Raw genomic sequence first — 23,778 nt, 5'->3', positions numbered from 1 at the left:
TGCAAAAATAGTACATTGTTCATATGTAGTAGCCTGGAGCCCTACAAATATCTCAACTGCTATTTGTAGCCCAATCTTGCAATCTCAAAAACCAGTAGTATTTTATTAGATAAAAGAAAAGGGGGCAATTTATGTATCAGGTAATACCCAAAACTGTGTTACTGTAAAAGCAAAGCCATTAGAGTTGTTATTGGTCTACAGTCGACCCCCTATAACACTGTTGATAATTCCATTTTATATGAATTCCATGTTGTACGAGTCACTTAGATTTTACAAATACATGTGCCGGGCTGTGAACGACTCACGTATTTGTAAAATCTAAGTGACTCGTACAACAGGGAATTCATATAAAACGGAATTATCAACAGTGTTATAGGGGGGGTCGACTGTATTGTTCTCTTACAGCATAGAGGCACTTTGATCTAAATGAACAAGTTACATACACATATCACAGTTTGGACAGAATTTTCGCTTCAAATTAAAAAGTAGCCTTATTTCAAACTAACCTAATTCCTTGACATGTAAATCTTTTTATCTTTAGCCGGGACAAAAGTACAGATATGAACTATTGGAGTTTGAATTAACGAGGATTTCCTGTATCATTAAACTATTTTTAAATTAATTTTGGTGAGTAATAGTGTTCAAAATCACTTACTATATACAAGTAAAGCAGGAACTTGCATATAAAAAATAATGCAGTAGAATCCACTTATCATAATCACAGATAATGTAATTGGAATTATTGCTTCCCAAAACATCTAAATTTCTATTATTGTCAATGCGAAGTCCAGATGAAAGGGAAGGAATGTTAGATCATCATCTTTGGGTAAATAGGTATTTTTAAGCCATCGTTTCACACTATTGAGTTTAGTGTGTGATCGGCAATGTGAATTTGTTACCAGTTATCATTATCAATCTTAACCAGACCTTGAAATGTCAAGTATTGTTTTAATCATTACTTGTTTATATTTCGGTAGTTTAAACTTCTAGAATTTTTTATTTCAATTGTACATTAGCTAAAGATGGTACTACAAAAATACGGCTTGCATATGAGAGTTTACAAGTTACACATATTTTTAATGTCATATTCAACAAAAGCAGACTTTCCACTTACTGTAGTTTTATTTACCTATCCACATTATTAGTCCATTATCACCATCTGTATAGGAGAGTCCCAAAGTGATTACAGTAAGTGGATGCTACTGTGTATACATAGTGATTGAATGAAAAGTTTAATTGCAAAGAGTTGTAGACTTGGTAAACAGTTTCAAATGCTATCATTCAAGTCTATAGTAAATGAATATTCAAGATTTTAAAATGTGTTTTGCAATAAAGCAGAGATGTAACAAGCACAGTTGTCTTACAATATTGCCAGGTCTGACTATCAGCATCATTGTGTTTACTTCTTGCAAGTAAACTTTTCACTTCATCACCTGATTAAATTCATTTCAGATTGATTTTATTTGCTTGAAAATTAATTTATTCCCCTTTTTAACAGGATGATCCATTTGGAAAGGAAGAAATCTCTTATTTGCTATGCAAAGTTTATATAATGAAACTTTTGTGCAAGAATGAGTTCGACCCAATCAATAGATCATTCCTTGCATAATGCAGCTACAATTAACGAAAGCAGACATCACGATACTCTTAATGGCGTCGAAGAAACCGAGCAGGCTCAACTGTTTGAAACATTACAAAATATTGTTTCGCTCGATGCGAGTACTCTGCCACAGACCACCATTTCTCAGCCAATTAATGCTAATCTACTGCAGGCTTCGGCACCGATCAGTCATATGTCAATGACGAATATGTCAATTCAATCTTCTTTGCCGCCGTTTTCCGTGCCTACAAATAACAACATGGTGTCGACTTGGTTAAATAACAATTTGCTAAAAGTACAATCTAGACCCATAGCTTCTTCAGGGATTCTTCCACCTGTTACGGAATTACATCCTGCATTGCGCGCAGCTAGCAATTTTAGATTGTTAGAACTTAACCAGTCTTCAGTCATCCCTTCTTGTCCGACGAGTATACAGCCAGTTACTCAAAACATTCTTCCAATTTCTGAGAACAGTAATAATATGAATAAAAGTCCAGTTTCCAATAAACCTCATGCTTTCACAATTGCAAACAATGATAATAATTCCCTTCATCATATTTCAGTTTCAAAGGTGAAATTACCAAATATACAACAACCATTAGTTCAGCAGTCATTACCTCTTAATTCCTTACCTAATATCTCAGTTTCAAATGGTAATCAGCCATTCGAAATGCTAACAAATAACTTAGTGACGTCGCAGTCGATGGAACCGGATAATCTAATGAATTCTCTTGTATCCACTTCATCTGTCACAAATTTATTATCGAATAATTTGATGGGTTGTAGTCCATCTTTAATAAAGGCATTTGGATTGAATGCACAAGATGAAAATCTAAATTTATCTGCAAATACTTGTAATAACGGCATGTACGATAACATTGGTAATCAAACATTACAAACTTCGGTAGCAGAAAGTCAGTATCAGAAACAAATCGTTAATCATTCTAACCAACTTTCTAACGATACTCAGACTTACTTCACAGATCTTTCTACTCAAGCATTAACATTGTCTACTCCGATATTAACTTCTTCCGGTACCGCGTCAGATAGGTTTGCGAAACATTCACCTAATTTAAATGCAGACTCTTCCGAGGATACCACTCTCTTGTCATCCATCGAAGAGACACGATGCTTCAAATGCAAGTTCTGTACATTCATTAGTCTTCACAAACATCTAGTCATATCTCATTTAAAATCATCTCATCATAAGAATTTAGAAATTTCGGAACCATTAAAGATTAGAAATGAAGTGCCCATAGAAGTGAGTAAGATGCCAGACAATAATTTAGAACAAGGGAATATTTTAATTGAGAGAGAGAATGTAAATTACAATTCAGAAGCAACTATATCCTCAAATTTGATAAATCAAAAGGATATAAATAATACTCCAGTTTCGGAAGAGACCGACAATCGTTTTCTCTGCGGTAAATGTCGTAAGGGTTTTTCGTCTCTCGAAGCATGTCGCCATCACATGGTTTCGGATCATAGTGTGAAATGGAAACGTGTCCGTCTAGAACGAATAGTCAGCACTCAGAATTCCGGAGTAAATAAGTCAAATGGAAACCAAAACGTAACTGTAAATAAATCGGGAGTTATTCTTTTGGAGTTGAACAGTAAAGGAACAACGCCGACGACAAAAGCCATAAATCAAAAGTTTAAAAAGTCGAGAGAGAATAAAAATGAACCGGAAACCAAATTAGTGATTGCAATGAAGAGACAGAGAGGAGAAGTAACTTCTCGTCAGAAATCTTGGCAAAGAAAATTAAAGAGAGAGTACGGATCATATATGTAAGTGAAATTTTATTTTATTTCTTAACAAAGTTAAACCAAGGTGATCAAATGATAATTAGTAGTAGCGTAAGAAATCTGGTGGTGCTGCAAGTTACTCGGTGATGCTTCGAGTCGACGGTACGACGAATGCGGCCAGCTCATGACATCGCTCAGAGTGACTTGTAGCACTATCAACTCCATGCACTGTTTTTCACGGGTTCTGTTTTCATTTGATCATCCTGTGTAAAGTTTCATTTAATAATTTATATTCCTAATTTCAGCTGCGAGTTTAAAGGTTGCAACATAAGGTTTCGACAGTTAGACAATTTAGAATATCATTGTAAGTGCCACGTCGCCGGTTGTTCTGCATTTAATTGTCCCGAATGCGGAAATCGCTTCGAACATTGGGGTAACATTGCCGGACATCTTTGGCGTCACCATTCTGTAGATTTAGAATTACATGCTTGTGATCAGTGTTCTTTTCGGTAAGTCCTTTTCAGATTTGACCACGGTGGGGGATTATGGGGCACATCTGAACAGATCACCCGTAAAAATTTCCTGAAGTTTAACTGCCTAAATTTTGGTCTTCTGGAGCAGTAGGCTAAGAATTAATATACTAAATACCATTGATAACCATGTGTGGCTATTAACAGTATTCAGTTACAGAAAATCTTCATTCGCCAGCTATATTTTTCTATTTTCTTACCAGAAATTTATTATTTTTTGATTTATTTACATAGAATATTTTGAAAATTTATATATTTACTAGTGGACAAGTCATATACAGTAATTAATCACTCTAATTAATTTATAAACTTTGCATTATGAGCAAACAAATTATAATTTTAGATGTTTAATTCAATTTTTCGCCTCTTTTCAGTACTTACAGTTTAAGTAAATTGGAAAATCTTCATAAGCGTATTCATCAAGAAGAGCGTCCATACTTATGTGATACATGTGGTAAAGGATTTAAAACTAACAAACAGTTGCGTAATCATCAAGTAAGTTAAATATAATTGTTTTTTTTTGTAAGTTTGCATATTTTTTGGGGTTTCTCAAGTTTTTTTTAACTCGGGAAATTCTTCTCATGCTGGGAAATCCTGCAAATTTCTTAAAAGTTCACTTTTTTCTTATTTTGTATTAGGGTTGAGGAAATTTTGCGAATAGAAAGTATAATTAACTCATAAACTGTCAAAATATATTTGTATTTATTAATTTTAAGCCTACTTATTAGTTTTTTAAATATTTTTGCTTGTTATGGCATGTCACAAATGGTCAATAATCAATACGTAGCTTACTTGTGACAGGACTCTGAAAATTCTTTACTTGTCAGAACCTGTAATATCTGGAACAATTGCGCTTATGCTGTCTTAATTTTTAGCCATGCCCAGTAGTGTCAATAACTGCGTAATGCCAGGTTGTGCAGATTGGCAAGGATACACACAAGTACGAAGTATGCAAGTATGAAGTTTTTCTTCATAAACCTGATCATTAAGGCCAAATGAACTGCCGAATTATCAAGCTGTAAGCTTGATGCCACTATTAAAGCAGACGAGGTAGACAAAAGACAAATCAAGAATACTAGATGGCAAAAGTACTACAACCAGTGATGACATTCGAAATATTTAACAAAGGGTTCGCTAACAGAAAACTTTTCCTTAACAATTTTTTTTTTTCGCTCAAATAGTGCATCGGAAGGCTCTAGTTTAGTAGTGTTACAGAGTATAATACGTATATTTTAATATTTTTAAAAGAATCAAACCATTGAGAAATGTTTCATATGTTTAACAAGGTTCGGAAAACTTTGAAAATGTTAACAACGGGTTCGGCCGAACCTGTGTGAACCCGCTGAATATCACCACTGACTACAACGCATCTTGAAAATGAACTAGAAATCTTCTAGGCTACAGGTGAAAAAACACACAACATCTGTCTTCTCTTAAATGCATTAAACACGATTCCACTTACATCAATTGAATCGGAAAGGTCGTTCTCGGTAGCAGGACTTTTCATTACTAATATAAGAATCAGATTGAGTGATCGGAGTATCAACCATCTTTGCTTTTTAAAAAATTTACAATAATATTTTGTATTATGTTTTATTTAAAAAACGAAAATTACCTTTTAAGTTAGAAGTTAATCTAAGTTCTTTTTTTTTAATTTTTAACTCAATTCAAAGCATTTTCCCCCCCCCTGTTGTATGCAGTTTCCGGCAAACTGTAATAAATTTTTTTATTTGTGAAAATTTCTACGTAATTCAAAGGTAATTTTTAATATATATCTTACGCAGCATTATTAATATGATTTTGGAGGTTGCAGAATGTATTAAATTACTTTAAAAAATGAAAAATAATTATATCATTTGATTTCAAGATATTTGTATATCTTAAAAAATAATTAATTCTATCCCGGGAAACAGTTCTCTTTTTTCCCCGGGACAAGCAAAAGACTGGGAAATGAGAAATCCTAATGCATACGTACACTCTTTGACCAAAAAAAGTGCGCACCAATAAACAGGTGCCAGAATTGAATCAAAATGTGCAGTGATAATGAAGATGGAAATAACTGCAGTTAATGTGGTAAATGTGATAGTTAATTGAGATTAACTGTATAGTTTCGTGTTGTAGTTAATATCTTGTAGCACCTTCTCTCACAGAGATAGGGTTTGGTATAGTCAGAGATGCCTTATGTTGTCTTGCAATAGATTTTCTCAAAAATTTTGTAATTGTTTCTCTAGATTCTGCACACTCATTAATGTTTAAAGTTGCCATTTAGGCATAGCCCACATGTGCTTTACAAGTGACAAATTTGGCAACTGGGTGGGCTGAGGAAGAGCGTCAAGGTTGTGGAGGCACTCCTGGAACATCCGAAAGTATATGGGGAGACATTATCCTGTTGTATACACATCACAAAATGCCATGCATGAATTCACAGGATATCCTGTCTGTATTAATTAGCAGTCAATGCCTCACTTGATCACTATTAATGGAGATCACTGTAGATGAAGCCATTTTAAGAACATTAGTAATTTGTGTAAGGAACAGTGTAAATGTGATTCTGACTCAGTAAACTGCCTTGCAGTCATTCGGGATGATAGCTGATTCTCCACATATGTCAGTATCTGTCTATGGACTGTGGAGATGCAGGTTGTTGGATCTGATTGTACCTGTGTTAAGTGATCCTCTGTCAGAGTAGTATGTATTATACAGCCACTGTCACTATCACCTCTTTACAGTGAAGTCTGATTATTCAAATGTCTTTCAGTTTAGCAAAATAATCACCCTGCTTCCCTCAGCTCAATGATGTGACCTTTTGCAAATTCAGCTAATTATTCAAGAGGTTAACATATGTCCTCATTTTGGGGTAAAAATGACTGTGCAGAGAATTTTGTGAATTACCTGTTTTACCCACATTTCCAGTAATTAGACTCTCTTTTCATTCTATCAGTACCATATGTAAATAAGAGACTTTTCTCTATTGGTAGCAGCAGGTCTTGACGGCATAACCACTAGGAAAATAAAACATCTACGCAAGCGTAGAGCCCTCCATTAGAATCAGTTCGGCTTCTCTAAAAACAAAGGTACAGTAGATGTCATCCATCACACTAAACAAAACAATCAGCATATCGCAATTATCACTATTGACTTTAGAGGTGCCTTTGATCATGCTGGTGGCCTATTATCCTGCACACATCACGTGTTCATCACTGCTCTCATAATCTTTACAAACTTCTTCAGTCCTATCTTAGCAACAGGAGTGCAGGTGTTTATACAACACAAAATAACATAGTCATATCAATCACTCGAGGCTGTCCTCAAGAATCCAGGTCTGGTTCTGGTCTCTGGAACATAGCTATAACTCTATTCTGCACTTAAACAACATCCTGCTTCCTGGCTGCCGCATACAGGGCTATGCAGATGACACAATTATCCTAGCTTCACACGGGAACAGTGAAGGCTTACAGGACATATGCAACGGCATTATCAATAACATTCACCAGTGGAGTATTAAGCATAGGCAACTCATTAACACAGACAAATGAGAAAGCATAATAGTTGGTAGGAATGCACCACTCGTCAAGAAGCTTGCCCTTCAAATAGGTGCTCACAGAATAAAGCAACAATGGAAATTAAATATTTAGGTGTTATTCTTGACAAGAGACTTAACTTCACACCCCACATCAAATACATCAAGGACAAAGCTAAAAGGATGGCCAATGCCCTCATTAGTATTGCTAGGAACACATGGGGCCTTGGCCCTAACACTATTAAGCTTATTTACAAGAGTGCAATTCAGCCAACACTCCTCTATGCCATACAGGTCTGGGGCCACGTGGCTGCCAAAGTCCATAACTGTAAAAAACTGTTATCTGTTCAAAGGATTGCAGCTCTCTGCATTTGTAAGGCTTATAGGACTGTACCCACTAGTGCCCTTTTGGTAATGTCAGGATTGACCCCTATCGACTTAAAAATTAAATGCATTATTTGGCAGAAAAATCTCGTCACCTTACCCCGGTGAGATTATAGCAACTCAGATGTCTACAAAATGATTAGAGTAGGTAAGATTCCCCCCAGTTTGACCTTGATCGATATCAAAAGATTCAACAATGACAAAAATACCCTCTCAACTTACGATTACCACCCCTCCCACCAGCTTGCCCCTGACGTTTACTTCAAAGATCCAGGTGATTGTTCCATGTTTAGGTGGTTTCACTTACACTGACAGTTCCAAGATGGGTGACAATGTGGGTGCCACTTTTGTAGTTTAATCCGACTTAGGCCGCAAGTTTCTCAATGCTTTCTTCTGTTTAGGTTCACACTGATCAATAGCACAGGCGGAAACTTTAGCTATTTATATGAGATTAATTCACATTAGGCGTAGGAAAGACAAAAGACACTACTTACAGCAGTGTTTTTCAACCTTCTTGAATACGCGACCCCTTTACAAGTTAAAAAAATTTCTGGCGACCCCCCCAGGGCCATATTAAAACTATATCAGTGATTTTAAAAACTACGTATTTATTTTTCTTTCTGTTGAGACCTAAATATCTATCGAAAAACCTATTGTACTTTAAAATAAAAATGCAAAGCCTTCTCACTGAAATTGTAGTTTTATTTATTGTAGTGTAGGACCTACAAACACTTGTCTTTTTCTTTTACCCGCGACTCCCCGTGTAAGGCTTTGCGACCCACAAGTTGAAAAACACTGGCTTACAGTGTCACATTTATTCTGACAGTAGGGTAGCTTTACACAGGATTGCGAAGTCTGATAGCCACTTAAAACTTGTCCATCTCATACAACACATTCTCAAACACTTAGACAACAACATTAGAATAGATTTCCAATGGGTCCCGGGTCATGCAGGAGTTCTCGGCAACGAGACCACTGACCATCTTGCCAAACAAGCTGGAAAGTCTTCAGTCACTAGTACTTTCAGTTACTTTACTACGTCGTACATCAACAATCAGCTGGGACCACGACATCACTGGGAGGCTCACCTACACTTTTTATCCCCAAGTTAGACACTAATGTGATTCTTTGCAACTTTTACTCTAGTTACACCCTCACTTACCTACTTACAAGACACGGCAACTTTAAGCAATACTTGCACAGATTTAACCTTGGGGACAATCCACAATGCGATTGGGGTATTCGGGAGGACCAAACACCACTTCACTTAGTTTTTCGCTGCAACAGGTGCAATCACATTAGGAATAGTTTAATGAGAGCTGCTATTCTTGAAGGATACAACTGGCCTTGCAACTTGCACCAACTCATTCACACACTACAATGTTCCATCATTACTCGCATTCATATATCCCTTAGTGGGGCTCTTGAGAGCACTCACTCTGGGGGCACAGATGGCAATTAGCTTTCCCTTGCTTTATTTCAACTGTCGGTATATAAGCTGCCTTTCAACTTTGTATTTTCATTCTTATTTTTCATCTTCTTTTCAGTCTAAATTCGGTTAGTTTAAGTTAGTCCTAGTTGTAAGTTAAATTAAGGACTCTCAGCTTGGTTTCCAGTCAGGTTGTGATAGGTTGGGTTAAATTAGATTAGGGTTGTTATCTTTAGTCATCTGGTTTGGTTTGTCCTAGGTTATAGTAGATTAGTTTAGTTAGTAAGTTCATGTTTAAAAAAATAAATAAAATAAATTTTAAAAAATTGGGGTCATGCTTGTTTGTCGTCGTGTTTGTTTGTTTTCACACTGTCTGTCTAGCTGTTAATAGTATTAAGATTCATGCTTGCATTCAGTTTTATTAATATTAAGTACATATAAGTCTTCCTACTAACAACCACTTGGCACTAACTTCTACACTTAGCTGTTGGCAGCACTCAATTATTGGTGTTCACTACACTCAGGTTTTCTTTTAGACCTTTCAGGGGACTACGGCCTTGCAGCCTAAAAACTGCATGCCAATGTCAAATGTAGTGGGTACAGTAGCCATGGATATACAGTAGCCAGTAGCCAGTAGTATTCAGAGGGATCCTACCTTTCTCTACTGTCTATCTCCTCTCCCTCCTCCTTCCCTCTTCTCTTACCCTCTTTTTTGCCAGCTAAACACCTTGTATACAGTCGATGTCTTTCATGTATGTAGTATTGGTAGCAGCTTAATATTAAATTTAAAATTAAGATGATGACTATTCAACTAANTGAGCTACTCAAATATTTTATGTTTTTGATACTAAATTAACATCTGAAGTATAATTTTTTTATTGTTTTTATATTTTTCAATATATTTATTTTGTTTGCACAAAATACAAAAATAATTTTTAACGATACAATAGTCTTTGTTAGGCTTAACATCGACGAAAATTCAACGCGAAGCGACACGTAACGGAGAGAAATTTCAACATCAGATACGTTAAACTATTTTTTCGTACACAAATCGGTTATCCGAAATATCAGTTATACGAACAACCCCAGTCCCCAATTGATTCGGAAAATCGACGCTCTACTGTATTAAATTTAAAATTAAGATGATGACTATTCAACTAATTACATTGATATAAGAAACCAACTGGCCATGATACAATAATATAATGCAAATGCCCTTAAAGCCAGCATATAATTAATGTTTAAAGTTACCAAGGAAGGAAATCTAATGGTTTCTTTCAGTTTTTCAAAGAAAAACATAGTTATAATGAAAATTAGAACATAGAATGTAAATTAATATTAAAGAATCATTGCTATGGTTACATTCAAATCAGATAAAACATTCTCCATAATTGACTGAATTTAAACTGCATGGAACATCTTAATATTCAACAATATTTAAGAGTATTTACTATCATATTTTTGCAGATTGAGCAGCGTGCCACATATAACCAGGTAAAACCAGCATGGAAGAAACTCCAGGTTTACTGGTTAAACTGTGACAAAAAATTAAAATTAATCAGATCTAACAAAACTAGTTGGTAAATAAATGTTAAAGAAAACATTCTTCAGAGTACATTAAATTAATAACATCGTACTTTGCCGCAAAAGTAATAAAATTTTACTACCCCAACCTTGAAATATAACACTTCCTCTCAAATTTCACACCGAGCAGATGTTAACCTCACGTAAACCGAAATGCTGGTTTTTACCATACGGAGATATCTGATTTCATAGTCTCCCTTGGATAGACCGATGTGCTGGACAATCTGAGAAAATATGGTATAAATTGTATAAACATAAACATAGCATATACATAAAATCATGTCATATATTAAAACCACAAGAATGTGCTATGATGATATTTCATAGTAAGACCTCAACACGTAGGAAAACATAAACAAAAGCTGCTCAATTGTCAGTTACATGAAGTAGCTTTTGCATGAGATTAATCAATTGGCATAGCATTTGTATTTCCACTATTACATTTTTAGCATCGTTTTTTCACTTTGTGTTTTCAGTTTTGATTCCAGATTCAGTTCTTATCTTCACCAACGGCCGGCTTCACTTTTCAGCAATATGTGGAATATTCATTTGTCATGCGTCATTGCGATAATTACAGTTTATATACCTAAATTCTTCAAAGCAATTGCTTGGTGCATGATAGTGAATTGTTTTTAAAAAAATAAATTTAGTGACAAATGCACTTGGGCTCAATGGTGATTAAAAAGTGTGGATGAACTTTGCCATCCATAAGTCGCATTATTTTTTCCCATTCTGTGCTGCAAGGCATTTTATTAATGCTCCAAAACACATTTTTAAGCGGAAATGTTCTTTTGGAACTTTGTACTCGACTCTGGACATAGAGTTGATTTGAGGATGTTCTCATTTTGTGGTGAATGTAGTTATTTATACTATCTTCAAATTTGTTATAGAAGCATGTCTGATATTGAAGGACTTCTAAACAACAAGTATACTGAAAATACCAAACATAATGAGCCTCTAAGAGCCTTTTCATATGATGCCAATGCTGCCAATGCCTGGCATCAGCATCATATTCGCGCTCAACCATAATCATTGTGTATCCATCTGACGTGGATGTGTGCCGACTTTTGCGGCAATTGGACAATTATATCTGACTGCGGAAGTTTTTTGTCAAAGAGTATATGTGTATATGTACAGACAAATATTTAAATTTGAATTAAATTTAGTTTGCATAACAGCATACATGATGATAACCCAGGATGACTATTTACAAAAATTATAAAATTTTTGGGTTTATCTTTCATCCTTTATAATTTATCACGTGTTCTATGGAAGTTTATTCAAGCCAACATACTATTACTTCTGTGACGTGTTAAAAGGATGAAAGATAGACTCGAAAATTTTATAATTTTTGTAAATAGTCGTAATTCAATTTTTAAATTTAGTTTATTATTAATTAATTTTGGTGATTATTGTTTTATAGCAGAAATATATCAGTTTATGTAGGCCTATTTGTCAATGTTTTTCTTTTCCTGGGCTCCAAGAGGGTCTTTTTAACATGCCCATAAGAATTGGTCAGATTCTAATAGTTTTTTTTATGTTAAGGCACATGCCCCTTTGATATATACACTGTATGTTTTATATAATATACATACAAAGCCATTTTTTACACTCTGTGGTCACTGCTGATAAGTTATGAGATTCGACATACCCAAGCTGGGAAATCTGTGGAAAGTTGATAATTCCTTCACAGCAATAGGCTGGAAAAATTAATCAGTTAAATATTTTGTGATAAAAATAACAACATTCAATCAGATAAACTTGTAAGCACTATGTTGGCCTTTCTTTATTACTAGACTTATTACACTGTCATTCAACACAAGATCAGCCTTAGAAAATCACCTTAGATCCAAAATGCATTCTTTTTTGAAATATAGTCCCTCGTATTTAGGAAATAAAACATACAAGTTAGATTATGTTAAATTAACAGTAAAAATAAAGGTTGTAACTCAACTTACATATTTGTGAAATTGATACTACACATTTACAAAATGTACAATAAAGTCACGATGTTTGATAAAATACCGAGAACAAATCATTGATTTCCGGGTGTTTGCTATAATAGTAACAGGATATTAATGATTTTAAAATTTCAGAAATAACAAATGGAAATGTTGTAAACTTACACTAGACAAGTTGATTCAATGCTTATAGTAGTATAATTAAAACAAGCAGTAAAATCAAACAGTATACGTAATAAAAGACACTGTTAAAACAATAAAACAATTCACTGAACAATTAGGAATTGCCTCCATTTTTTCCCTTTTTTATTTGCACCCTGCCTCCACGCCTCCTTTTGTCAGATATGCATACCACGATTCATGTAATTTTTGGCCAGAATTATTATTTATGAGTTTTTTCTTTATTATTTCTAGATCCTCATACCATCTTTTATAAGTGTTAGATTCTTTTTTAACTATTTTATCAGTGTCCTTATTATTTGACAACCTTCTTTGTTACAATGCATGGCTGTAGCAATGCACTGTAACAAAGAACTATGCATTGTTACTGTGCTTAATGACAGATATATGTTCTTTAAAACAAACCTTTAATTCCCTACCAGTTTCCCCTATGTAAAATCTAGGCATGGTACAGCTACATTCTAATTTATAAATGACGTTTCTTTGGTTCCATATGTTAGTCTCACTGTTATGTGCATTTATTTTTCTATTTAAACTGTTATTTTACCGTAAAAATTATACCGTAATTGTTTAATTTATTTTTAATTTTTTCAAAAATATTCATTTCATAATGGATTTTTAAAAATTTATAAGTTATTTTATCAATTGGTTGTTTGTGTGTATTTTCTTTTCTATTTATAATCCAGTTACTGATCATGCGCTTGTTATAGCCATTCATTAAGTACATTTTTAGAGCGTCTTGTATTTCGGTGGATTTATCTATTTCATTCGTGGTTCATTGTGTAATTTTATCAATGTACAGTACGTGTAAAAATATTCATCTTTATATAACTGGGTACCTCTGATGTAAAATGCATAACACTGTCAATAGTACATGGTTTTTTTAATATTTTTAAAAGATTATTTTGTCTTTGAGTCTAGTGACTAAAATATCTAAGAATGGTAACTGACAGTGTTAATGTCAGTATCTATCTAATTCACTTGTTCCTGGATTTGATCAGCCTGTATAATAATGTTATCATATACTACAATCATCAACGTAACAATACAGTTCTATTATTCCCTTGATGTTAACAACCTCTTGATCTATATTGGACATAATTAATTCTGCAAGAACTGGACGTATTATTGAACTAATATGGATACCATCATTTTGCCTATAGAATTTTTCATTGCTCACAAAATAATTATTCGCTAATCGTACCATATCTATAATCCATTGTTGACGGTTTGGGGTTTTCAGTGTTTCTAAAATTCTGTTTCGTTTAATGGACGGATACATACTGTCTATGTCCAAGGAAGCTATCCTATAAGTTGGTTCAAACGTTAGTTTTTAATTTTTGTATAAAACAGTCAGTACTCTGTATGCTGTAATATGATTTTTCTAGGGTGTTTAGTTTTTCCTTCAAGATAAGCTCTAAATTATAAAGATATATCCTTTTGTATTTATCAGAGGTGTATACGAGACTGGATCTTTACGTGTTTTAACTCTATGAAAACTTCAGTATTCTGTTTTCAATTTTTAACATAAAATGCTTTTCTGTTTGACTAATTAGGTTTTATTTTTCTAATTTGTCAAGTATTTTTAATTTTTTGTTTAGTAGGTCTGTTGGATTATTATTAAGTTTGTTATACATATTTTAATCTAGTAGTTGCTTTCATCTTGCTCCTTATTCACAATTATTACCTGTTTTGTTTTATCTGCTTTGACTATTATTAATTTATTATCATTTAAAAAGCTTTTTAATTCTCTATTTTGTGTCCATATCTTATTTTATTTTTTCTATTTCTATTAATTTTATATTTAAACAATTTGTGCTGTAATTCTTTCCTCGAGTTAATTTTTTGCTCCTGTGTTGTCTGCGATAAACTAACGATATTTTCTAAACCGACAGCCCGTCCTTTTCTATCAACTGTATTGGGACTGTTGAAACTTAAATCTTTGCTTAGCATTTTTCTTACATCGGTCGGTATCTGGACATTAGTTAAGTTGACAATTATGCTATTCGGCCACTTTCTTGAATGGTTGGTTAATTCAATTTTTTAACTAATTTTTGAATTTTTTATAATAATAATCCTGATTATTTTGTGTAAGGGGTTCTCTTCTATTAGTGTTTGAATCATTTCTTAGCTTCTTAATTTGTCTAGTTAGTTTTTTTATCCTACATTTTTTTATGGCGAATATCAGATTTCATTATTATTTTTTTTACATTTACTACATCGTGTTTCTGCATATATTTTACAATGCTATCTTTTAAATACCAAATGTCGACATTCAACCAATACCTTTCGTTTTGTAGGATTTCCTCTCTTGATGCATTGGACTTTCTGTTATCTAGAAAGTCAAACACATCTAGAAGGTCTAGAAATAATAAGAAATAAAGAAAAAATCATGAATAATAATTCTGGCCAAAAATTACATGAATCGTGGTACACATATTTGACCAAAAGGGAGGTGTAAATAAAAAAAGAAAAAAATGGTAGCAGTTCCTAATTGTTCAGTGAATTGTTTTATTGTTTTAACAGTGTCTTTTATTACGTATACCGTTTGATTTTACTGCTTGTTTTAATTATACTACTATAAGCATTGAATCAACTTGTCTAGTGTAAGTTTACAACATTTCTATTTATGTTATTTCCGAAATTTTAAAATCATTAACATGCTGTTACTGTTATAGCAAACAGCCAGAAATCGATGATTTGTTCTTGGTATTTTATCAAACATCGTGACTTTATTGTACATTTTGTAAATGTATAGTATCAATTTCACAAATATGTAAGTTGAATTACATTTAGATTATGTTAAATTAACAGTAAAAAATAACTTGTATGTTTTATTTCCTAAATACTGTATAGTGACATTATAAAAAGCTGATGAGAGACTTAAGGTCCAAAATGCATTCTTTTTGCAAATAGTGATTTTCTAAGGCTGGTCTTGTGTCGAATGACGGGTGTAATAAGTCTAGTGATAAAGGAAAGTCAACATAGTGCTTACGAGTTTATACCAAAACTAGACAAGAAGCACATTAGAGTTCTGAAATATAATAGAAGTTTTTTAATCCAGCACTTATTGAACCAGAGTGGTGTCGGATTATCAAAATTTCCAGACAGCAAAGAAAGAGGCAGTTGGATCCTACTGCACCCATCTAGCTGTTAAGTGATCCTGTCTTGGAGTATAAGTCGACCAGAGCCTTTCTGGCATAAGCATGGCTTTTAGTTTGACAGAATAACCACTGCTTTCCTCGACCTGATGCTAAAACTCTGTGCGCCTTCCATGTCCCTTGCCCATCGTTTATTGCTTGCTACGACATCTTTGGAGGTCCATTATTCCTGTTAGTACTCCGTTTTTGCCACCCTCTGAAAAGTAAGTGATGTATTCCACTAGTATTCCATAAATCAGAATTTGTTTGGACACATGGTATGATAAAGACCTGCAAAAAATATTAATGTTTTTGCAGGTTTTTTAATTGATATTAACACAGTATAATCATATCCCATGTCATATTCAGACTGATTAAAGAACATATGTAAACAAATTAGAATCATGTGACAGAATGTGCCAGTACAAATTGTACGCCAATATCTGCAATGTTCAAATGCATATAACTTGTCGAATTTTGTGAAAATAGATGTGATGACGATCTAGCATTTTTGATAATCCGATACCACAGGTGCCGGATTAACAAACATCTACTGTATGAGTGCTTAATAAAGTCCTTATATACCGATAGACAAGCAACACACATCGGAGACACGTGTGGAATTTCTTTTTCCCATGTCTTCCCGTCACATTCATTATGTGGCGGGAAGCCATGGGAAAATGAGAAATACACACAAGAAATGAATGAGAATGCAGAAACAAACATACAAGTAATACAATTTTATAGTCCACATCCAACATGCACGTTGACATTTCACATTTTCTTTTCGTGCCATTCACATATGCAAATGGCCTTTTGTACTAAATTGGTCAAGCTCTGATTTCATAATTAATTTTCTTACCATACCATGCAGTTTTCAAGACGGGAGTGCTAAATTCTAAATGTTTGTGGCACCCCTAGCAGTAAAATTCTCATCTTGTAGTGCATAGCTACTTTACTATAACCATGTCAAGTTCTTAACCATAGCTATCTGCATTCATCTGTTGTGTAATGTATAAGGACTTTACTATGCACCCATATACTCGGAACTCCGAATGTTGTTATTTTTAGTTTATCGTGAAATTCTAAACTGATAATTTGTATTTCTCATTTTATTAAATGGTTAATTTATTATGCTAGATTGGCAATTAAACACTTCACATACTTATGATAAGCAAACTGCTTTTACTCTCCTGTTAGGCTGCCAGATGTTTGGTAAAAGCCTATTGAATGGTTTGCCATTGTGTTGGTCTTGACTATACTGGAACGTACCCAAAATAGTGATTCTCTAGAATTTTTCCATCACTCATAAAATAATTTTCTTACATTTTGTCCCAGTTGGACCGCAATAAATTGTTAATATTGTGTGTGTAATATACCTAGGCTTTATTATAATATATAGTTACTCCATATCTATAAATGCCATTTTATGGTATCGTTCGATAGTCTAATATATCCGTGTACCTAGCTCATTTTACAGGGTTACGTTTTGGTAGACATTCAAATTTGACATAAAACTATGAAGAAAATTTTAGGTTTTTAATAACTCTAATTATTTCCATATAAATACAGTAGATTCTTTATAAAGTATGCGCTTGATATAGCATATGATTTTGTCAATCCTTACCTTTATGTATACAGCAAATGGTTTTGAGTTTGCCATATATATCCACGGTGGCCAAATTGCGGCCAGCGATCCGAGCACGGCTCTTCTAAATCCTTACCGTGGCTCCCGTGTATTTAATTATAATAAAGATACAGGGTTACGTATACATTATATAAAATACCATTTCGATAGATATGGCTCTTGTTGGGACAAGGTTTGGCCAGCCCTGCAAATGTAAATATCATTCCCATCATCACGACTGCTATTAGTATTCCGTGGTTGTGACATACATACCGTACATCTGACAGAGAGACATACGTACAAGATATCTCTACATTTCGATGATTTTATACATTTTTATCGAATATAATTTAGTGTAAGAATCGCTAGCTGCTCCTGTATATTAGTACAGTAGAGCGTCGTTTATCCGAATCAATTGGGGACTGAGGTTGTTTGGATAACTTATTTTTCAGAGAACCGATTATGTACAAAAAAATTAACCTATCCCGTGTTGAAATTTCTCTTCAGTGCGTGTCGCTTCGCGTTGAATTTTTTTTTAAAGTTAAAATATTTTGAATTAGTCACGGTAATCGAATCGATGAGAGAAAGTCTCATATTAATTAAAGCATAAAGAATAAAATAAAAACAGTGAGTAATGCAAATTGATTTCTAGGTTATACACATGGAAAAAACCCGTCAGGGCCAGTTTCGGAGCGGCGAATGTCACATCTGCCACAGACACTTCTCGGACAAGCGGATGCTGAGACTCCACTTAGACACAGTGCATAATAAGATCCGTCCATTTCTCTGTAATTACTGCGGTTACACGGCATCCTGCAAGAGCACCCTGAAGATGCACATGAGACAACACACCGGGGAGAAACCGTTTTCCTGCGACATGTGCGACTATCGCACTTCGGACCACAACTCTCTTCGTCGACACAAGATGAGACACTCGGGCGAGAAGCCGTATAAGTGTCCGTACTGTACTTATGCCTGCATTCAGGTATTTTTTTCCTATTCTACAAATTGTTGTTAGTTAATAATTGACGATAGAAACCATATGTGTGCTGTTTGAATATTTTAAATATGGGTAATCCGTGATTAACTCATTTGTTTTAATGCTGTTTGTTAGTTATGAACAATTTTTGTATTGTGCTTTCTTGGTGGTTCGAAAGCCTTCATACCCAGACAAAATAACATTTGTTAACTTACCACCAGATTCTTTATTGTCTTTCTCTTAGCAAACAATTATTACTCAAATATTGTTAAATATGTAAACAAATTTGATTCTAATTTCAGCATACCGATTGATTTTACTAATTTTTTCCCTTCTTTGCAGTCAAGCACTTACAAGACACACTTGAAAAACAAACACCCAGGTCGGGATGACGGACTGATGTTCTCGTGTTCCCTGTGTTCGTTTCGCACCATCAAGCGGGACACTTACGTCACCCACATGACAGGTCACCAGTCTGGAAACGGAAGGGATTCCACCGTCTCCGTTGGTCCGAACACAACCGACGGTCACGTTGCAGATTCCCGAACAGAGGGTTCCATTCCCCTGGTGGAGGTCATCGACATCGGCATGATGAATGGCACAGACGACCACCTGGGCCCTTCCCAGTTCGTGTTCGGCACTCTAGACTGAAGCACCTCTGCGGCAATTAAGTAACCGAAGCCTTAAATTTTTATTAAAATGCAAAATGAATGTTATGACGAAATTAAGACAGAAAACGGTAAGTGCGATTTGGGGCAAACCCAAAACCGACAAAAATTGCCATTTTTCTATTGAAATTTTTTATCGGACTGACCCGAAACGGTCTCGAGCCACAAAAAAAAAAATAAAGGATCGTACCGATCATTGTTAAAATTTGCGCATCGTCGGCGACGTTAATATTCCAAGATACTTTTGTCGCAATTTAAATCTCGTCATATCACACGAGCTTACGCTTTTTTAAATTGCAAAGATCGAAAACGTTAATCTCTGTTATGTTTGAAATCCGTAAATTTCGGTGTTTTTATATATATATATATTTCTAGTGGAAGACACTCTAGTCTTAGATCAAAATTATTTTGTATGTATGATAGATAAGTGTAATTTTTCGATTTTACTTTATAAAAAAGTTTTATTACAACTTTCGACAATTTTTTTTTATTTACACATGCATTTATGTTGTTTTAACTAATTAATTTCTTAAAATTTGTCTAGAAACGGTTGGAGTTTTGGATTGCGAGTGGTTTTGAACGAGAAGGGGCTCGTTTTGTACAATTACGAACAAACCCCAGCCGATACCGGGCATGCTCTAACTGAAAATGTCTCGAATTTGTCTTTGGCAACTCTGATTAAAATTGAAGGAGAAAATTGGGCTCGAACTATCCCTAATCATCCTAATCATAGTACTTTTTGACTTTCCTGGAAAATTTAACTTCTAAATCAAGGATGACATTCATCTAAACTAAAAGAGCTGGAATGTATTGTGGCCAGTGCACCGGATAATCCCATTTAAGTATGTCATCTGTTCTGTCTTTTCGAGCATAGAGAATTCTATAAGGGCTAAGAAATAGTATTATTGCTTTTGTGTTGAGTTAAATTAATATGACTCAAATTGAAATTTTTCCAGTGAGCATGTATCTATATCGTATTTTTTTTTATCTGACCTTACCCCCACTAAAGTAGCCAGAAGTACGATGCCATTATAATCATCCACAGTTCTGAACTCAAAGACAGAGTGCATACCAGTCTAAGTAGAATGAGGAATTTCACAGTGAAATAGGGTTCCACTTAACATATAAAACTAGTGTATACTACAGTGTCATAATTGAAAGGATAGTTGTTATACTCAATTGATGTATCGAGTAAAAAAAAATGGAGTCCGTTACGTTTTTAGTATTAAAACGAACATTTTCAAGCATTTATTGACGACTATATAACAAAGGACAATTATAGAAAAGATTGAACTAGAGGACTACATTTGAAGACTTTTTATGCTTTAGGAAGATCTTTCCTGAAGGCAAAGGCAATGTATAGAGCTGAAAACAAATAATAAATATATTAGGCGATAACTTTTCAAAACAAACTAAGGAAACAAAAGTTAACTCACTTGCCACTTCCCACTCCGCTTGAGATAGGGTTCCCTACAAAAAAAAAGTCAATATGAGTAACCTCTATATGGAAAAAATGTTTAACACTATTATTTAATAATTGTACTGTACATTGCAAACTATGTTTTGATTTTGGAACCACTCCCATTTGTATTCATAGTTATTACAGATTATAACAAGAATGCATGAAAGATGACATTTAGCCCCAGTTGCCAGGCGAATGCTGTATGTTGTCCGTAATGGATCAAGTAGAACTTTTGAAAAAAGTTGCATAATTTATTTGGTATTGGCTTGCTCACTCACGGTTTGAAACAGAGAAAAATTGCTAGAGTACTTAGTTAAAACCCTCAAACTTTTGATTGTAATGTAGATTAACAATATACACTCAAATGATCAGCCCTTGTGTTTTTACTTAACTTGTAGAATTGTCCCAGGACAAAGCACCGAATTCTTCCATCTTTACTGCAGCTCTGCAGTAAAGATGGAAGAATTTGGTGCTAATTTGTTCTGCCACAATTTCATCCTGGCAAACAAAGGCTAAGCCAACATAGTTATCCAATTTAGATCAATCAGTGTATATAGGAATTAAATTCCTGCCAAGCACTCTCTATAGACGTAATCTGGCATGGTTTGTTTGGGAAACTGCTTTAAGTTTAAGTCAGCATTTATCACTGGAGTTGACCAAGGTGAAATACTATTATTTAACCTGTGAGATGTTGCTTATGTTCAGGTCAATCGTGCTGCTTACATTCTCCATTCTTATGTCAAATGTAGGTTCGCTACTTATCCAAGCTGCAAATAATCTTTCAGCTGATTGTCCAGTTACTCAGCTGAAAAGTTTATTCTGAGATTTCTGTTTAATGTAATAAAAGAAAGACAACTGTTCTCTCCTGAGAGATAGTGGGGGTTCATAAGCATCCACGTACAAACTTTGAACAGGAGAAGTTCGAAAAACACCAGTGCACAAATGCAATGCTGGATTGAATCCAGCATCAGAAGAGTAGATTCTCACGCAGAGCCATACACAATGCATCCGTAGTCAAGCTTTGAGTGGATAATGGCCCTATAAATCCTAAGCATAGAACATTTGTCTGCTCCCCAGGATAAGCAGCATAATACCTTTAGAAGGTTCAGAGATTTTAAACTTCTACTCTTCAAGTTGCACAAATAATGTAAGAACGTCAGTTTTTGGTCAAATTAACACCTAAAAACTTGGTCTCCTTGACCCCATTTAGGTGAATTTCCGGATCTAGGTGCAAACCACGCCTTCGGCAAAAGTGGATGCATGAGGTCTTCTCCATGTTAAAAGTAAAACCGTTGGTCTTGGCCCAATTGTGTATGCGATTTAGGGAGGTTTGCAGTTGTCTCTTGATAAAGCTCATATTGCTAGACTGGCAGGAGATCTGAAAGTCGTCCACATACAAAGAGTGTTTCACACTAGGAGGGAGACAGTTAGCTATGCTGTTAAATTTTAGAGTCACACTCAAAATGGAGCCTTGAGGGACACCTTCTTTTTGGGCAAAAGGCCTAGATAAAGTGATGCCCATCCTAACTTGGAATCTTTGATTCTGCAGGAAGTTTATAAAAATTGGCAAATTACCCAGCAATCCGAATTAGTACAGATCACGAAGTATTCCGTATCGCCAGCAGTGATCATAGGCCTTCTCTATATTGAAAAAAACAGACACTAAATGTTGACACTGTGTCGTTGAACAAAAGCTTTGCGTATAGGTGTTTCAAGGTTTACTAAATTGTCCGTGGTACTTCTGTTCCAACAAAATCCACTCTGATGTGGTGAAAAGTAGTTCTTTTCCTCAAGGACGAACATCAGGCATCTGTTTACCATTCTCTCAAAGAGTTTACACAGGCTACTTTTACAGCCTACACAGGGATTCTTGCAGTCTTTACCTGACTTGGGAATAATGATAGATAGCCTCCAAGAGTCGAGAAAAGTATGTTCTGTCCATATTCTATTAAACAGATTCAGAAGATTACAAAGGGAATTGTTTGACAGATTTTTAATCATGCAGGTGGATTTTATCCAGGCCTACAGCGGTATCCCAGAGCAAGATATCGCTTTATGTAGTTCTATTCTGGTGAATGAACCATTCCTTATCTAATGAAGAATACAATGTAAGTTTAAATATTTATTTTCTGTTTGAGCTTTATATGCCTGATAATTCCTACTATACATAATGTTGCTGGATGAGAAGAAAACGTTTCACTCAACAAATCGGCAATACCTTCTATATCACTGATTATTGTGCCATTATTTTCCAGCATGGACAGAGACTGAGAAGCATATTTCCCGTTGATTTTATCACAGACTGTTTTTGAGCTAATGGAAAATGTTATGCTAGAAACACACTTCCTCCAAGAATCTGTTTGGCTTTGCCTTCTTATTCTTCTAGCATTTGCCTTTTCAAAAGCAATTGAATTGTTAGCAGTGGGATATCTTCTGAAAATCCCCCATGCTTTCTTCTGTTCTTTAAATGCTGCCTCACAATTCTGATCCCACCATGGTTTTGGATGCTTTGGGTATCTGGTTGATGTTTTCCCCATTGTTTTTTCTGCTGCCTGAATAATACTGGAAGTGACAACTTCTACTGTGCCATTTATATCACAAATATTGACTATTTCCTCGAAGATTGGCCATAGAGGAAAATGCAGGCCAATTGACTGTTTCTAGTTTCCAGCATGGTGGACGAGCTGTTTCACAGTTTTCTCTGCCTCAGTATTTTAGAAATATTGGGAAGTGGTCACTAGAGAGTGGATTAGATCCAACCCCCCCATGTAAATGCTGAAAACAGATTTGGACTTGCTAATGGCAGTGAATGTTCTTGTTGGGGCATGGAAGTATGTCACTTCTCCAGTATTAAATAAATACAGTTGGACTATGAATCTTTTGATGGCTCTGCCTCAACAGTTGATATCGTGACTGCTTCACATTGGATTGTAACCATTGAAATCACCAAGTAAAAAGAAATGGAGTT

At 34.7% G+C, this 23,778-nt stretch overlaps 2 protein-coding genes across 2 annotated transcripts in view; one reads left to right on the top strand and one right to left on the bottom strand.

The window, feature by feature from the left end:
• The first annotated feature begins 444 nt into the window (after positions 1-444).
• Positions 445-19,582, top strand: LOC111640619 (PR domain zinc finger protein 5-like). Its single transcript, XM_023386656.1, has 6 exons — positions 445-627; positions 1,499-3,388; positions 3,652-3,855; positions 4,251-4,371; positions 18,354-18,686; positions 19,023-19,582. The coding sequence occupies exons 2-6, from the start codon at positions 1,572-1,574 to the stop codon at positions 19,329-19,331; spliced, it is 2,784 nt and encodes a 927-aa protein (XP_023242424.1). The 5' UTR covers positions 445-627; positions 1,499-1,571; the 3' UTR covers positions 19,332-19,582.
• A 184-nt stretch (positions 19,583-19,766) lies between these two features.
• LOC111640620 (mRNA cap guanine-N7 methyltransferase-like) overlaps positions 19,767-23,778 on the bottom strand; it is a 38,341-nt gene continuing 34,329 nt past the window's right edge. The window contains exons 10-11 of the mRNA XM_023386657.1: positions 20,785-20,818; positions 19,767-20,713 (exon numbers count right to left, since the gene is read on the bottom strand). Of these exons, the coding sequence (XP_023242425.1) occupies positions 20,667-20,713; positions 20,785-20,818 (81 nt within the window). The 3' untranslated portion in view covers positions 19,767-20,666. The remainder of the gene's footprint in view (positions 20,714-20,784; positions 20,819-23,778) is intronic.

Source organism: Centruroides sculpturatus, unplaced genomic scaffold (assembly GCF_000671375.1).
Source record: "Centruroides sculpturatus isolate CEXI.00-Female unplaced genomic scaffold, Cexi_2.0 scaffold1393, whole genome shotgun sequence".
NCBI classification, from domain to species: Eukaryota; Metazoa; Arthropoda; class Arachnida; order Scorpiones; family Buthidae; genus Centruroides; species Centruroides sculpturatus.
Note: the sequence above shows the minus strand (reverse complement) of the source record. Positions and strands in the feature narration are given on the sequence as shown.

Excerpts from the sequence above, each read along its gene's own strand:
- LOC111640619 (XM_023386656.1), top strand. The coding sequence starts at position 1,572 with ATGAGTTCGACCCAATCAATAGATCATTCCTTGCATAATGCAGCTACA. Across the intron at positions 3,389-3,651 it reads AGAGAGTACGGATCATATAT|CTGCGAGTTTAAAGGTTGCA; the intron begins GTAAGTGAAATT and ends TCCTAATTTCAG. Across the intron at positions 18,687-19,022 it reads GTACTTATGCCTGCATTCAG|TCAAGCACTTACAAGACACA; the intron begins GTATTTTTTTCC and ends CCTTCTTTGCAG.